The sequence below is a fragment of the Tripterygium wilfordii genome, chromosome 23 (genome assembly GCF_013401445.1).
Source record: "Tripterygium wilfordii isolate XIE 37 chromosome 23, ASM1340144v1, whole genome shotgun sequence".
Lineage (NCBI taxonomy): Eukaryota > Viridiplantae > Streptophyta > Magnoliopsida > Celastrales > Celastraceae > Tripterygium > Tripterygium wilfordii.
The window spans coordinates 4,575,732-4,593,340 of NC_052254.1; the positions used below are offsets into that span (position 1 = coordinate 4,575,732).

Sequence of the window (17,609 nt, forward strand, 5' to 3'; positions counted from 1 at the left end):
TCATTTTTGGATAAAGGAGTCTATTTTGAGCGTCTTATTTTTTAGTGTTATCTTTTTGTTTTTAAATAAGATAGGGGATTTGAACCCTAATCATTAAGATAATACACATCATCCTAACCATTTTACCTAATCATTAGAATTTTTTGGAGGGTTATCTAAAACAACTTTAAAAATAATTAACTAGATATAAGAAAGATGAGAACTAATTGCACACTAGAGTTAGCTAAAGACACCCTAGCTGACCCTACCACTTCTCATTTCCTTCCTTTCTCCTTCTTTCCTTCAGTCTCCATCTTTCTTTACAACGCCAAACCCATCACTCTCCAAGACGACGAAGTGTTTGAAGGAGTCTTCACCGGAGTAATGCGGACGTCTGACGGAGATGGTTCTCGAGGTCGTGATCTAACAAGCCAGTGAAGATGTGGAGGTGGCCAACGTCGAAGAAATCATGGGAGGTTGTGAAGCTATTAAGCAACCACTTGAGTTCTTGATATGACAAGCCAATGAAGCAACCAAACGTCCAAGCAAGTGAAGCAACCAAACTGCCTTGACAAGCCCAATCAAGTGAGTTCTCCTTCTTGTCCTCTACCATTCATCTCTAAAACACCCACTTGAGATTTTTGAATTTAGATGAAGAGGATGAATTGTGTAATTTTATATTTTTAAACTTTTTTTAATCTCAACCGTTGGTGAAATCTAACGGTTGAAATTATGGATTGTAAATTGTTAAATTTGAAAAAAATTGAAATTGAATTGAACTCCTAAATATTATATTTTTGATTGAGGTTTATTTAAAATGGGGTTTGCTTAGTAAAAATAATCCTAATCTATGAGAAAATTGATGCATTTGACCCTTTATCCTATTTTCTATCACGCACTCTTCATTGAGTGAACTTCCCACACACTCGGGAAAGAACACCGAAAGCGGTTGAAGATCTTTTGGGTTCTTCATTTCAAAATCCGATCGCTATTATTTAATTAATTAAAAACTCTTCGTTTCTCTCTTGCCTTTCATTTCCTTAACAAATTCCTCATTTCCAAGGGGCCTCCACTCGGGACCTATGTCCGCTTCGACGGTGTCGATCACGGCCAACACAGCGGCTCGGCGGAGACCGGTTGTTGTCGGTGAGAAGAAGTCCAACCTAGAACTCTTCCCCAACGAGGCACTAGTAAATGGTTTCGGCGGCGACGATAGGGTTCCTACTGCCGCTGCCAATAGCAAAGATCTGAGCCACCACTCAATCAGAGGCGAGCCGGTCCCGCAGGTGAAAAAGTCTCTCCCTAATTCCACTGGATCCCCGCGCCGAACTCGTAAGGTCGCCGTTACGAGACCTGAGAAGCCTTTGTGGCTGAGGGTAGTGAGTGTGTTCGCCAAGAATTTCGTGCTGTTTTTGATACTTATTGGATTGGTTCAGATGGTTAGGAAACTGGCCTTCAAATCTGGGGATCCTGTGTTGGTGACGCAGATGGGATTATCTGAACTCGAGCAGAGAATTGCGGAAGTAGAGAGGACCATGAAGACCACATCGAGAATGCTTCAAGGGCAAGTGGAGATTGTCGACAAGAAGATCGTGAATGAGGTTGAAGGACTGAGAAAGGAAGTGGACAAGAAGATTGAGGAAAATGGTAAATATTTTAAAAGCGAGTTGAAGAAGCTAGCGGCAAGGAGTGACGTAATGGAGGGGTTATTGAGAGAATTGAACTTGGCAGATTGGTTATCAAAGGAAGAGTTTGATAAGTTTATTGAGGAGTTGCCGAAAGGGAAGATCGGTGATGAAAATGGTGTAAGTCTGGATGATTTGAGGGCTTATGCAAGGGATATGGTTGTGAAAGAGATTGAGAAGCACGCAGCAGATGGGCTTGGGAGGATCGACTATGCACTGGCCTCTGGTGGGGCAACGGTTGTTAAGCACTCGGAAGCTATTCTGACTGGGAGTCGAGGCAATTGGTTAGCACTGCCACTGCTTAATAGAGATTCTGTTCACAAGGATGCAGAGAAGATGCTGAAACCAAGTTTTGGTGAGCCAGGGCAGTGTTTTCCGTTGAAAGGAAGTAGCGGGTTTGTTCAGATTAGGCTGCGAAGTGCTATTGTGCCTGAGGCGGTCACTTTGGAACATGTTGCAAAGGTAATGACATTCATTTCACTCCATGAAAATTTGCTGCTCCTTTTTTTAATTTGATAGGTATGCTGATAAGTATCTGTTTTTCAAGGCTACTTATGCATTCTTGTCTTTCATATTGAAAGACTATGCATCTTTTTGAGAAGTTTAGAATCCATAACTTTCCTTGCCATGATTCTCCTCCTATAAACTTATTAATTTGTTATGGTTTGATAATGGGGCTTCAGCGATACTACTTGAGCTTGAGGGCCAAATGCATTTGATGACATGGTGTTATTCTTTTATTGCCAATTGGTGGTGATAAAATTTGGTGGTTGTGTAGGGATTCAAATTGATGCTTGAATTTCATGGAAAAGGAGTCAGTTGTATATGAATTGAAAGACAATGTCTTAAAGTAGTGTGTTGGTTTACCTGTGCCTACTTTCATGTCTTTTGGCTTACCAGTTGTTCCTTCTTGTAGGAGAAGTTGTGCTTAAACATTTACTTATTTTAAAATAATTACAATTAATGTATACGGTTCCATGGTTCACTATTATAGTTATGTATATAACTACTGTAATTTGTTGATCTCATATTGTGATTTCAACTTTTCAGCTTTAAATGAAAAAACCTTAGTTAGTCTTTGGGTTTTTTTTTTTTTAAAAAAACTTTTGTCTGTGACTCTGTTCTTTTCTTTTACATTTTAAATTTTATTTTACTGGGTTCATAATAGGTTAATAACAACTAAGAGCTGATAGGCAGACGAAACACAGAGTCAAGTAATTCAAGGGATTGTTGTGGTATAGCCATTTTTCAGTTGCTGCTAAAGTATATACTATAAAGTAGAACCATGTGATTGCATAAATTTATTTAGAAACCATGTTTACTGCTGTCATCGAAACTTTTAAGAATTATCATTTTCCTCTCAGGTTCTTGATTCTGCATCTAGATTAGAATTGCCATCTGGTCCCTTTTCTAAATGACTCGGATAGGTAAGACTTAGATGGTAATAGACAAGAGTTTACCACATGTACTGAATTTGCAAGTTGATAGTAATAGACAAGATATATCAATAATGTGAAAATTAGATATATTATCTGTTACATGACCTCCATCATCCTTTTACCTAGCCTTGGGAATCCAGCTGTCTAACTTCTGTGAGGCTCTCAAGTCAGAGGTAGGATTAGAATTTAGATATGAGAATCTCATGTTTTTTAAGTTGTTAGGCAGTGTAAGAAATTATCTCTCCATGTTGCATTTACCCACATTATAATCGTTATGTTGTAGTGCCACCAAATCTAATGCCGCACAAGGTTAGATATTATTATAGGGATTGTGGAAAATTGAATCTTGAGCTTACTAAACCCTCATACATTTATTGTCTACTTTGAGTCTTGTTTGATTGTTAGACTTTTGGCTGTCGTCTTTAGTTTCCTATTACTGAGATATTGATGATTGGAATTAGGATATCTGGTAATAGAAATTATAGAATCTGTCAGTTCAAGAGTAATTCTTCTACTCCACTTTTCATCAATGCTTTCAGAGTAAGAAATTGAGTATTTTATTTAGTTTGGAGGCATGTGTGCCTAAGGATTGTCTCCTCTCTCTTTCTTTTGCTTTGGTGTAAGGAAAGTTGCCTCTCATCTTAGAATGAAAATAGATGAAGAGAACTTATGACTGCACTTGCTACTGCTCTGTTTTGCAAAGACATTTTTTTTTTGCTTATTCTCATATGCATCCCGTAGATCTTCTATTTTTAGTCTTTAGTTTCTCTTTGCTTAGAGATACAACTCATACAAGACTACCTTCTAAATTCCGACCCTCTTGGTCTTTATAATTGCTGTTGACTCTGAAAATGCTCGTTATTCTGTGCTGAATTGACGAACCTTATGGGTAAAATGAAGCTTGGCTATTTAATTACCATAATTTTGTTACAGTTCCAATCCTCCCTCATTGTACCCTCCAACTCTGTCCCAATCTATGAATGACAACTTCTCCTGTACATGGTGAATACCTGTAAAAAGTCAAACCCGTTGACGTGAATTTGGAAATCATTTCATACTTATGGATTCTGGTTTATTATGGAAATTTCTGGTATGCATATATGAATTTGGTGGTGTACACTGTACACATACAAATGACGATGTGTTTGGTTTTATAGGCCTTGATCTTCTTTTCTTTTTTTTGCTGACATTATATTGTTATGATGTTTAAAAATTTAACTTATTTGGTTGATTTTCATTTGTATGCGGTGGATTTTCAATTTTTTTTTGTCTATCCTCTGTATTTTTCGTGTCTTCTCTTCTTTTTTCTTTGTTTGCTGCTGCAGTGACTTTAGTGCTAGGTGGGCTATAGGGATGAGTTGTGGGTTTATACTTGGTGGGTAGAGCCGTAGAGGGGCTAATTGTGTCATCCTCGTCATTCTACTTGAATTGTAATACATTCTTAAATAATCTTGTTCTTGCTATTTTTTAATTTCTTACGTATTCTCTTGTATGATTGTTTTCTTCAACTAGTTGATACACTAAAATGTGTTGCATTATTGCATGAACAGAATGTTGCATATGACAGATCAAGTGCGCCAAAAGAATGCCGTGTCTCTGGGTGGCTGCACGGTGCTGGTCTTAGTACAGCAGATGGTGCTGAGAAGATGCTTCTATTGACAGAATTTACGTATGACTTGGAGAAGAGCAATGCTCAGACCTTCAACATATTGGACTCAGCCGCCTCTGGTATCATTGACACAGTCAGATTTGACTTCACATCTAACCATGGTCACGACAGTTTTACTTGCATTTATCGCTTGAGGGTGCATGGTCATGAGCCCGAATCAGTTTCCACGATACCCGCACTGGCATGATACAGCATATGAAAATATACACTCCATTGTAGTTGTGTATGATTTTGTTCATTGTGTAGCTCGCACTTTGTAGCTTATAGATTTGTAGTTGCTAGATGCAGAGTCTACCTGTACCTGTGTGATTAGGTTTACTTGTCCAAAATGTGAGATTTTCTTCACGATCACAAAGTTTTCGATTCAAATTGGGAATGTCCTGCACTCTTAAATATAAAACATAGATTATATAAATTATAAGATTGTCAGTATAATTTGTTATAAATATAAAACATAGATTATATAAATGCAATCAATACAAATATATAAAGTTTGTGGATTTCGCTTGATTCTGTGGCGAGTTGGGTCTTTTTTTCGTACTCTCGGCCCTCGGGAGTGGTTTTGGTTTTGTCCAATGTTTGGACGCGTGAAATGACATCGTTTTTCCATTTTTTCCTTTGGTTGGTTAAGTGATTGACTTTTGAGAAACAACGTCGTGAGATTCCCAAGATTTTCTGCAGCTCTAAAGTTGATGCTTCTGTGGCGAGTCCCCTCAAGATTTCCATAGTCGCACCTCTGATTTGTTGCTTCTTCGAGTAGGGCCATTCGATTACTTTTACTGGCTTCGAATCGGGCCACATTCTCACAGATGCACCGCGATTTTTTCTCCCAAATTTCACAAAACAATCAGATTCGAACAAAGCGAGCTAAAAACGCTTGCTCAATACCGAACTTATACAGGGAAGAAGAAAACCAGGTCTGCGTCGAATGCAGTCATAGTTGATACGGGTGTAATCAGTTTATTTTTGTTGTTTAATTTTTTCATCATCAGTTTATAATCAATTTGGAGTATCTAGAAAAGGAGCCCAAAGACACTTTGGATGAGCATTGCACCATCTTCTATGACAAAGAGAAGGTATCTTCTCAGAGGTTCTTCTCTCATCCGTTCTATGTTTCTTGTTTGTTTCTTCAACAATACTATTACTGGGTTACTCACATCTTCAGATTATGAACTTTTGGCACATCTTCAGATTATCATCTTACAGATTCTTACAAGAAGTCCAGGAAGAACTTTCGCTTCTTCGGTGATCCGAAAGTCACCATCCGGACATCTTTTGTAGCTTGATTTGACATTCTCTTAGTGCCTAAATTGGTGTAAAATATGCATTTCCTCACCATCTACACATTCTCATATGTGAACCGAAAGTGTAAACTTAAAATGTGAATCACTTTTTAAGGGTATGGATAAGTTAAATGACAAGTGGGGGTCACTTCTTTGTGACCCACATGTTCCACATCAATGGTTAAAATAGTGGTTCACCATTCAAGATGCGCTAGTTGCACCTCACACTTAATTAAGTATACCCGATTAACCATCAAAAAACCATCGTCTATGAATACCTCTCTTGTCTCTACCAAATTCCCCAAATCTTTCCTCCTCCTTCCCTAACCTGAACAAAGACTCACTCCTCACCGGAACCTTAGATGTGGAGAGGCTGGTGATGGAGGATCTCCTATTTCAGGAATATCAACTTACTCCATCAAGGGCTCAAGACTTCCTCTTCATATCTAGCACAAAGGTATTTTGATCTTCTTACATATGGAATCAAATGTCTTCTCTTATCTGTTTTGTCCCTGAAAGAACTTTTCTTTTTTGTATCTGAACGAGATTGTCTGCATTGTACCAATGCGGGCACTTACGGAGAGCAAAGAGAGCCCATCTGACGGATTCATGTGCCCTGGGGGCTGGAAAGTGCTGGTCAATTACTACAACAGTTTGTCTCCAACAGGCAATGGTTTGTCCCCTACAGCCGTTCCTGCCTAGTAAGCTTGTTGTATCATATATCACCATCTGATTGGGAGAAACCTTAAAAAGTCACTTATCTCCTGTGACATATAAAATTCTCTGTCAGATTTTTTAGTAAAATCAAGTGAGGTGCTGGTTTAGAGACACAGAAAAATCATGTGAGGTGGTATATACCCTTTTCACTCGTCGAAACTGAATTGATTTTACAGCTAGCGTTAAGGGGTGTAGATTGTAATTTTTAGAAAAATTGAAATTTGGGTGTACTCATAAATGTTATTGTTTTGGCTGTGGTTTATTTAAAATGAGGTGTACTTAGTTAAGTCAGTGGTGCAAATAGTCTTCTCACCATTCAATTTCATTCCTTCTTTTGCAAAGAGGCGATTCTCTTCTGCACTAGAATTAGAATTAGGTCCGAAGATGAAGGGGATTGACGACACAAGGCTGAGTATGAAGGCGATTGAAGGATGACCGACACCAAAGTGTGTGTGTACTTACCCCAAGTGTAGGGTATCGTCAAGTAATAAACCGGTGAGTCCGGTATCGATCCACGAGGAAACAATGCAAATTTGAAGTGAATGATATGCAAATGACTAGCTAACACTAATAAACGCAATGAATATCAAATAAAAGTAAGTAAAAGAAATGGGCCGAATGACTCGGTAGCATGAGCGATTTTGTAATCAAAGTAAGCACAAATTGGATTTAAAACAATTAATTAAAAACCTAGTCTCTAATCCGTCCCGGTGGCTACTCGGTTCTCATACTCAAGGTATCATTGCAAACACACACAACCATACACAATGCATTGTGTGATACTATCAATCATGCATATGCAAAGAGAATTGGGTTATAAGACTTCAATTCATACATGTAGGCCATCGGGTCTCTTAATCTACGATGAACGCAAAGGGATAAGCACCCAATATTATGGATTAATGTTCCCCATTGGGGCTTGGCTTGGCTAACACCCTAGTTTCACACTCAAAGATCAATTAACCATAACTCTCCCATGCACATTCCTAAATTAACGCAAAACCCCATCATCAATACACATAATTAATAGATGTGCAATGAAAAAAACTCAATTAATTAAGGAAATCATGCAATGGGTTTAACAATTCTCAATCGAACACATTAGATGCAATCCCTAGACTAGACAATCCAAGAATACAATCAAATATGTCATTCCCATAGATCCAATCACACAACTATCACGAAATTAAAAGAGAGAAATCGAAGTTACGATTCTTTGAGCATACCTTGAGCAATTGAAACCGAGCACCCACCGTTTGGGACTAGAAACTAGAAAGAGAACTTAGCCACTCATCATAATGGACATAAACATCAATTTTATAGATGAAAATCAATGTCTACACACGAAATCACAAGAAACCAAGAAAAACTTAGAGAGAGAAATAGAGAGAAAAACAATGGAGGCAAGAAGTTGGAGGAGATGAATGAATTGAGAGAGAGTCCCAATCTTAGGGTTTTCTCCTCTTTTACAAGTATAATGACCTATTTACCCTTACAAAGCTTTCTCCCATTGGTTACATTTGAGAGATACCCAAAAACCCAGCTCAATTAATCATTCTCGGAATGCAGAAATCGGGCGACTGTCCGGACGGTTGAAATCTGTGTGGACAATTAAACCCTCTGGTTCCAACTGTCCAGACGGTTGAAATCTGTTTGGACAGTTTGTGCTGATTTTCATTTTTTGCTGTAACTTCATGATTCTTTCACCTTTTTGCCCTTTGATTCAATTATCCGAACATCCAATGAAGGTGTCCGGACAAGTCTTCATCTCTATGTACTTTTCTTCAATCCCGAGAGCTTCTAATTTTGTCGGTTTAATCATATTTTCTGCAAAACCAATGAAAGACAATCATAAGAGTAAAACTAACTTATTTAAACACAATTACATTACTTAAGATACTAAAACTCCCTAATTAGGTGGTATTAGGACCTCAAAATAGAGGTCCGGTCAAAGGACGCATGCGCGGGTTTGCACATTGGAGAAGCGCTATATATATATATCAAACAACACAACTAAGAACACATTTTTTACTTTCAAGGTGTTGCTTGGCAAGTTTATTGGGCAATCTACGTAGGTAATGACATATTATGAAAGTGAAAGTAAACCTAAGCCATTTGAAACCTTTTTGACCATGAACTCTTCTAGGTGTAATGAATGTGTGTTTTTTTTTTTAAAATTTTTTAAATAGAGGAGGATTCGAACCCTGATCATTAAGATAATATATATCATCTTTAACCACTCCAATTAGTGGCTTGGGTAATGAATGTCTTAGTTGAAAGTTGACCAACATAAACAATACACAATTGTTTCATCTAATTAAACAAATATGGTGTCACAATTGGGGCGTTAGCTATGAATATTTCATTGTTTTGACTAAGACTATGTGTTAATTTTTTTTTTTGTGGGATTAGAAAATTTGGAAACTACTAGAGCTACATGTGATGTGAGCTCATGGTCATGGTGGATTAGGTTGTGGTTGGTTAAGACGTACGTAACATAGTAATAAATTAATAATAATACATTGAATTATCATTAAAGCAATCAATAAAAACAACCTTTAATACTCAAAATTATTGTCTTCTTGAAAACAATCTTTAATGATAACTTATTCATCCCCTGATGCCTCTTATAAATTTTGCTGGTATGATGTGATGCTCTGGCTTATGTGGTCCCATTCCCACCTATAATCCCTATTAGGGGGTCACAACCAGAATCACTTTGGTCTACCCAAAATCCTTAGCAACATTTGTAGTACAATTTTGTACCATAGATGGGATTGAGTTATTTTTATTAGAATTTCGAGCTCATATGCGCATCAACAATCTTATCCGTTTTGAATTATCCGGTTTTTGTGGATATATCAAGTTCACATGATTTTATCTTTTCAAGAGGTCACTTATCCCAATAGTGTTCTCATATAATCACGCTTAACTGCAGAGTTACCGCATGATATTGTCCTCCAAAAAAACGCGTTGTTTTTTTTGAAATGGTGTAGAACTGAAATTATCTATATATGTTAACAATTTTGGTGCATTGTGAATAACGTAGCGAATTCAACCATAATTTTCTTTTGCTCAAAACACAAATTCAAAACAAAAATATATGACAATTCTAAATCGTCGGATATAAATTCAAAATATTAAATATTTGGATAGCGATAGATTTGATTTTAACAATAAATATGATTTTTGTTTCAAACAAAACAATACATGGTTGGATTCGTTATTCTCGATAATACACATTTAATTTTTTTAAAAAAATTTGTTAAAAAGAATGCTTGGATTTAGTCTGTCCATTTATAGATCCTCTCCAATCCCCATATTTGAGGATTTAGATAAAATAATTTATTTTCTTCTTTTATCATTTGTTTTTGTAATGTTAAAACAAATTTATTGCTAATACTCTTCTTAAAAATAAAATCCGGCCTTAACAAAACAAAAATTGATTGCTAACATCGATACTTTTTACCTTGTGTGATTAAAAATGAAAGTCATTAATTTGATACTTTCCACATTAATGTCTTTTCTCATTGGTAATCACCGTTAATTAATCAAAATCAATATCCACCGTAGATCAGTTTTTATTATATATTTAATCAGACGGCAAGGAAGAAGCCTTTCTTCGCTTAGTCGGCATTGTCTCGTAAATCCCCCACGAATTTTGTACTCCCCCTCTCCCTCTCTCTCTATCGTTCTCATTCTTCCCGTGCTTTGAAAGAAACAACAAAACAAACAGAGAATCAAAAGCCGTTACGTTTGGGGACAGTTAACACGCAGAGAAGGAACGAGAGAGTGCGTGTGGTGTGGTGTGTGGTAGTGGGATCTTGAGATATTTGCGAAACAGTTGAATAAGAGAGGAGAAGCGATGGCGAGAGGATCTCTCGCATTTCATATATGGATCTCGGTTTGTGCTCTGCTTCTTCTCCGTTCTCATTGCTTCTACCTCCCTGGCGTCGCACCCGAGGATTTCAAAAAGGTATTCACAATAAGTTTGTTGAATTTGTGTACGCCATTAATATATGGTGTGATTAGGTAGTCAATGGTTGTTGCATGTGGTATTGCTTCGAATCTGGACCCTTGATCGTTGTTGATTCTGGACGATTTGTTTTTGTTTCGGTTCCTTATTTCGTTCAGATCTGTGTGAAATTACATTGTGTTGGTCGCTTGTTTGCGATGACGAGCGTTTGGCTTGCGTAGATGAATTCGTGCCATAGCTTGATTGTGAAATGGTGATAGTTTCTGATGCATGGATTGTTTGAGATTGTTTTGTTGGTTTCAGCTCCAATTAGGATACTTGCGCATCAACTATCGTCTGAAAATTGAAGAGCTTTTGGAGCTGAACTTTTATTGTTTAAAGTGCATGTAGACTTTGGTTTTGATCGTTCTGTTTTTATTTTGAAGAGGAGATCAATTTTGAATCCAGCTTTCGTACCATTTAGATGATGATCGATGATCCCATGTTGGAAAATGAACTTGGATTGCCTTCTCTAGATAGTATTTATTATAGTGAACCTGAGACCGTGCGATTCAATTCATAGACCAGTTTGTTTATTCCTTAAAAAAAAAGACTCCAAACATAGTTTTGGATTTGTGGAGAAGAAAATGCGACATGACCTTTTATGTCTCTTTAAATGAAGGGTTGCCATGTGCGATCTTCTGTCAGTACAGAGTTTGAGGAGAGTGGTATGATGTACTCTTAAAAAATTATGGAGAAGTGATAATTTCCATAATTTTAACATAGAATACATTGTTGCTGTAGAGATATCTTGTCACAGTACCAAGGTTCACCTATTCTTGAGGACTTTCTCTTTTTTTAAAAAACCTCTTAAAGTTCATATTAGAGGTGTTGTAAATTAGGTTAACTTGGATGTGGTTTACAAAGAAGAAATGTTAAAGATGAATTGATGAGCATCCCTTAGCGCAGGAAGAGAACCTTTGTGGCATTTTGGATAGGGTGCTGGAAAAACACGGTCTTTCTATAGTTTTAAGTACACATAAATTCTTCTCTGCTCACCCTTTTTCTTTGAGCCCTTCTCTTGTTTGTGCTGGTTGCTGAGGTGGGGTTTGGCCTTGCTCTTGACCATGTGATGCTTTCATAGCGATGTCTATTCTCCAAATCCTTGAGAATCTGATGATGCTATTGAGGAATCCTGCTGTCTCTCGCGCACGGTATAATACATTATAGTGAGATGTGATGTTGCGCATTTGCATCAATGGTTCTATTGTGCCATTGCAATATATATTCCTTTTTAAAAGAAGATTCTTTTGCAGGATTTATTTTCTCTATTTGTTGGTTATTTGATGAACCTGTGACTTCATATTGTCTTATGAGGAACTGGAGCTCCCTTTAATTTGTGTATTCTATCTCCACTTTGCAGGGAGACTTATTGGCAGTCAAAGTGAACAAACTGGCCTCCACAAAAACACAACTTCCTTATTCCTACTATTCTCTGCCTTATTGCCGCCCTCAACGTATAGTTGACAGTGCTGAAAATCTTGGGGAAGTTCTTCGTGGGGATCGGATTGAAAACTCTCCTTACGTGGTAAGTTTGTTTCTTGGTCTTGGATGATTTGCTATCTCCTTTCTTGGACGTTATCTAATATTGTTATTAAGTGGCGAACTAATGTTTATTGCAGTTTAAAATGAGAGAACCAGAAATGTGCAAGATAGTATGTCGTTTAACACTCAATGCCAAATCTGCGAAAGAATTCAAAGAAAAGATTATTGATGAGTATCAGGCAAACATGTGAGGCACTCATTCATTTTAATTTTTAAGTGTTAGTGTCTGTCGACATGATATTTTCCATATTGCTGTGACATTAGTTTTTGATAATTTTGTTGCTCGTAACAGGATTTTGGATAATCTTCCTCTCGTTTTCCCAATTGAAAGGCCTGATCAGGAAAAATCTGTTGTGTATCAACATGGTTTTCATATTGGTCTAAAAGGACAATATGCTGGGGTAAGTGTCAGACAAGTCATTACCTGTTTTAAAAATGGTAAATACTTTACTAGATGCTAATGCAATCAGTATTTGGTTGTCTTTTGTACTTCACTGTCTGCAGATCAAGGAAGAAAAGCATTTTATTCACAATCACTTGTCATTTACAGTCAAGTATCACAAAGATGTTCAAACAGATACTTCAAGAATTGTAGGATTTGAGGTCAAACCATTCAGGTTCAAATTTATGGTTTTTCTATGAGTGTATAATACTTTGCATTAATTAACTTTTCTGTTTATGTACTCATTGTTCATGCGGTGCATATTGATACCAATTATTTTGATGACTCCAGTGTTAAACATGAATATGAAGGTGAATGGAATGATAACATCCGTTTGACAACTTGTGATCCCCATGCAAAACGATTGGTTACCAACTCTGATTCTCCACAAGAGGTTGAGGATAAGAAGGAAGTTATATTTACATATGATGTTGAATTTGAGGTGAGGCCCCATATGGCTCAAGAAGGGCTCCCACTGGTTTGTTATCTGGAATCAGGCTTATGGTGTCTTTATGACTGACTTGCTTTTTGATTACCTTGCAGGGGAGTGATGTGAAATGGGCATCTAGGTGGGATACCTATCTTCTGATGACCGATGATCAAATTCATTGGTTTTCAGTTGTCAATTCTTTGATGATTGTTCTTTTCCTATCTGGCATGGTAGCCATGATCATGTTGCGGACTCTTTACCGTGATATCTCCAAGTACAACCAATTAGAAACCCAAGAAGAAGCCCAAGAAGAGACAGGGTGGAAGCTTGTCCATGGGGATGTTTTCAGACCTCCCACAAACTCAGATTTACTCTGTGTCTATGTAGGGACTGGGGTTCAATTTTTCGGGATGATTCTTGTTACCATGATCTTTGCTGTTCTTGGCTTCCTCTCACCTTCAAACCGAGGTGGTTTGATGACAATGATGCTCCTACTTTGGGTCTTTATGGGTCTCTTTGCTGGTTACTCTTCAGCTCGTCTTTATAAGATGTTCAAGGGAACTGAATGGAAGAAAATTGCTCTGAAGACCGCTTTCATGTTTCCAGCCATTGTGTTTGCCATCTTCTTTGTCCTGAATGCCCTAGTATGGGGGCAGAAGTCTTCTGGGGCATTGCCATTTGGAACAATGTTTGCTCTGGTATTCTTATGGTTTGGCATCTCAGTTCCTCTAGTCTTTGTTGGTAGTTATATTGGTTTCAAGAAGCCAGCAATTGAAGATCCAGTAAAAACTAATAAGATTCCTAGGCAGATCCCAGAACAGGCCTGGTACATGAATCCAGCCTTCTCAATCCTGATTGGTGGCATACTCCCATTTGGAGCTGTCTTTATTGAGCTCTTTTTCATCCTCACTTCAATATGGTTGCATCAGTTTTATTACATATTTGGTTTTCTCTTCCTTGTCTTCATCATCCTCATTGTCACATGTGCGGAAATCACGGTCGTGCTATGCTATTTCCAGCTGTGCAGTGAGGACTATCTTTGGTGGTGGAGGTCATACTTAACTTCCGGTTCTTCCGCTCTATATCTCTTTCTATATGCTGCTTTCTACTTCTTCACAAAGCTTGAGATTACAAAGCCAGTATCCGGGATCTTGTACTTTGGGTACATGCTGATTGTATCTTATGCTTTCTTTGTATTCACTGGTATGATTGGATTCTACGCATGCTTCTGGTTCACGCGGCTAATCTACTCATCTGTCAAGATTGAATGATACACTACTTTACCACTGACTGAACCATAGACAGGGCTATCGCTCTCTCCAGGATTACCATGAGCTCGGTTTTTGAATCTTAAACCATAGAAATTCACACTAGCACTTTCAATACAGGATCTTTGGCAGTTTTAGCTTATTTTTATTCTATTTGTTTGTTATTATCATCTCTCTTAATGTACGAAATGTTTGGGATGAATATAGGGTAATCTCCTTATTCTTGATCATCCAAGGAATGGAAATTGAATTCTTGTGTTAGCACTACATATCCAGTTGAACTTAACAGTCGCCAAATCCATTGTGGAAGGGATTGGTTGTGTACTTGGCCAAATAAAGAGAGAAATCAATTCCAATATTTTCTGTACTCGATTTTTTGTTTTGTGTACTTTTTTTTGAAAAAGTTGGACACGATTATTCGGCGGGTGTTATTGGCATTCCGTTTTTTACTTTATAAACTCTCCTCCCAATCAAATCACTTATCATTGTCTCTCTCACGTTTTAAAAACATCAAAGGATTAGAAAAACTCATTTGGTAATAGTAAAAAAGATACAAAAAAGAATCTTTGCAATTAAAACCTCGAGATCGGAGTCTGCCAAGCAACTTCAACTTCTTTCTTTGCACCTCATGTTTTTGTAATTCTCGGAATTGACCCCGTAATCCTTGGATGTTTTCCACGTGTCAATACCACTTCTCTCCTTTTCTCTCCTTACCCCAACCATTCATTTTCTTACAAATGCCACAACCTTTTTTTCTCTCTTTTGTAAACTCCGCTCCCTATTATTCTTCCAATCAAATCACTTCAACTTGGATAGGACCCCACACTTTATCTTTCCACGTGTCAATACTACTTTTCTCTTTCTCCCTCCTTACCCCAACCATTCATTCGCCAAATGCCACAACCTTTTTTTTTTCTCTCTTCACTATAGCCACACCCTATGTCCATAAAGTAACGGTATGCACATGGTGTCAAACGTGTTAGTCTGTGTGTGTATTATGTGAAGTTTGACTGGGGCACTCAACCTCATTTAGTATAATTATACCCATTTCTATCTTCGATACTACATACCCCAATCATGTCTTTCTTTTTGCTTATGATCACCTCTCCTCTCACTCAGTATAACTATATGCATTTATATCTTCAATTCTGCCTATATCAATCCTGTCTCTTTTTTTTTTGCTTATAATCACCATTCTCCCATTCGAGGTTGAGAAAAAATGGATCATCTGAAATTATAGGGTGAAGAGCTAAGATTGTTAAGTGGTTCTAGTGATAAGGTAAATATATCAATTTTTATTTTTTCAATAATTATTATGATTAATTGCATATATTAAAGTCAATTAGTATTGTTGGCAGAATGATATTGATAGAAATGAAATAAAACAAGACGAATAACCTGATCTTGTAGATGAACGTGAAGAAGATATTGAAGTGGATGTTATAAATGAGTTTTCCACCGATATGATATGTTAAATAATTACATTAATACATGCTATATTTTTTTTTAATTTATAACAAAATCAATACATTCTCAGGTATTCAATTCGCGTCAATCGTTAATTAAATGGGTGCAAAATATTGGACGTAATTTGGATTTTGTTATTGTTACTAAAAGGTCAGAGATTGGTGAATTCGGGAGAAGACACAAATTATTGTTACAATGTGATCGTGGTGGCACCTACAATAATAAGAAAACCTCCACAAGGGTAACCGACACAAAAAAATGAGATTGTCCATTCAGAGTGAAGGGGATGAAATTGAAGACAGATGATGATTGGATGGTAAGAGTCGTATGTGCAATGCATAACCATTCCGCGACATTATATATGGAGAGCCAATCATATGTCGGTAAACTTTCTATTGTTGAAAATGACATATTGGTAGATATGTCAAAGAATTTGGTGTAGCCACGAAACATCTTATACACTTTAAAGAACAGGGATCCGAATTACGTGTCCACCATTAAAACTATACACAATGCACATCAGAAGTTTCGAATTGCAAAGAAAGCTGGTAAATCTCAAATGCAACAACTCATATCATTCATACACCAGTACGAGTACGTTTTCTTTAATCGAATCAATGCTTAGACTAATGAGGCTGAAGAATTATTCTTTGCACATCGAGGCTCGTTAGAACTATTGCGTGCATTCCCGCATGTGTTACTGATGGATGTTACATATAAAACTAACAGGTTCAGGATGCCTCTATTTGAGATTGTGGGCGTGACTTCAACGAAGATGACATTTTGCATAGGATTTGTTTTCTTGCAATAAAAAAAAGATGACACTTTTTCAAGAGTTATTGTCATTGATAGAGATTTGACATTGATGAGGTCATGTGCTCAAGCATTTCCCAAGGCGATGAAACTACTTTGTAGATGGCACATCAACAGAGCTGTTATAGCCCACTGCAAAAAATCATTTTGAGACAAGGAATCTTGGGATTCATTCTACTCCATGTGGCATACATTAATAGAATCAGAAACCGAGAATGCGTATGCGTACAATTTATTTACTCTTGAGATAATTTTACAAAACCACTCCAAACTCCAAAGTCGTGAATTATATTAAAGATGTATGGTTGACATCATATAAGGAGATGTTCATATCTGCCTAGACAGACACCTATATGCATTCGAAAACCTGACCACTAACATAGCCAAGAGTTAACATTCTAAGTTGAAACGATAGTTGGGCACATCACAATCAGACTTGGAGTGAGCAGTGTCATCTATTCATCAGCTCATCCAATGTCAGTTCACATCAATAAAAGCTAGTTTGGAGAAAAGCAAAAATATTTTCCAACATCAATTCAAAACATGCCAATTCCGAGAATTACGGGGTTTTGTCTTAGTGGATGCGTTGAATCTGATTTGGTTGGAATTTGAACGGTCTAAAATTGTTGGAGAAGACATATACTCTTGTAGATGTAAACTTCGTACGAGTAATGGACTGTCATGTGCGTACGAGCTTGTAATATACATAAATAAAGATCGTCATATACCACTTGCTTGCATTGATAAGTTTTGGAAAAAATTTGACTTATTGCCAGGTGTTTTCCCAGTCAATGATGATATCGATTGTAGTGTCGAGCTACAAATGTTCACATGCAGAACCTGGTAAAGTCAGTCTA

At 37.2% G+C, this 17,609-nt stretch overlaps 2 protein-coding genes across 2 annotated transcripts; both read left to right on the forward strand.

Moving 5' to 3' along the window:
- The first annotated feature begins 876 nt into the window (after positions 1 to 876).
- On the forward strand, positions 877 to 5,204 carry LOC119993664 (SUN domain-containing protein 1-like). Its single transcript, XM_038840867.1, has 2 exons — positions 877 to 2,126; positions 4,654 to 5,204. The coding sequence occupies exons 1-2, from the start codon at positions 1,062 to 1,064 to the stop codon at positions 4,957 to 4,959; spliced, it is 1,371 nt and encodes a 456-aa protein (XP_038696795.1). The 5' UTR covers positions 877 to 1,061; the 3' UTR covers positions 4,960 to 5,204.
- Positions 5,205 to 10,410: 5,206 nt separating this feature from the next.
- On the forward strand, positions 10,411 to 14,842 carry LOC119992440 (transmembrane 9 superfamily member 10-like). Its single transcript, XM_038839118.1, has 7 exons — positions 10,411 to 10,748; positions 12,151 to 12,315; positions 12,410 to 12,519; positions 12,625 to 12,733; positions 12,837 to 12,949; positions 13,066 to 13,216; positions 13,318 to 14,842. The coding sequence occupies exons 1-7, from the start codon at positions 10,638 to 10,640 to the stop codon at positions 14,473 to 14,475; spliced, it is 1,917 nt and encodes a 638-aa protein (XP_038695046.1). The 5' UTR covers positions 10,411 to 10,637; the 3' UTR covers positions 14,476 to 14,842.
- The last annotated feature ends 2,767 nt before the right edge of the window (positions 14,843 to 17,609 follow it).

Bases quoted from the DNA above. Each gene is read 5' to 3' on its own strand.
- LOC119993664 (XM_038840867.1), top strand. From the start codon at position 1,062: ATGTCCGCTTCGACGGTGTCGATCACGGCCAACACAGCGGCTCGGCGG. The intron at 2,127-4,653 runs GTAATGACATTC...TTGCATGAACAG, and splicing joins CTTTGGAACATGTTGCAAAG to AATGTTGCATATGACAGATC.
- LOC119992440 (XM_038839118.1), top strand. From the start codon at position 10,638: ATGGCGAGAGGATCTCTCGCATTTCATATATGGATCTCGGTTTGTGCT. The intron at 12,520-12,624 runs GTGAGGCACTCA...TGCTCGTAACAG, and splicing joins GATGAGTATCAGGCAAACAT to GATTTTGGATAATCTTCCTC. The intron at 12,950-13,065 runs GTTCAAATTTAT...TGATGACTCCAG, and splicing joins TTTGAGGTCAAACCATTCAG to TGTTAAACATGAATATGAAG.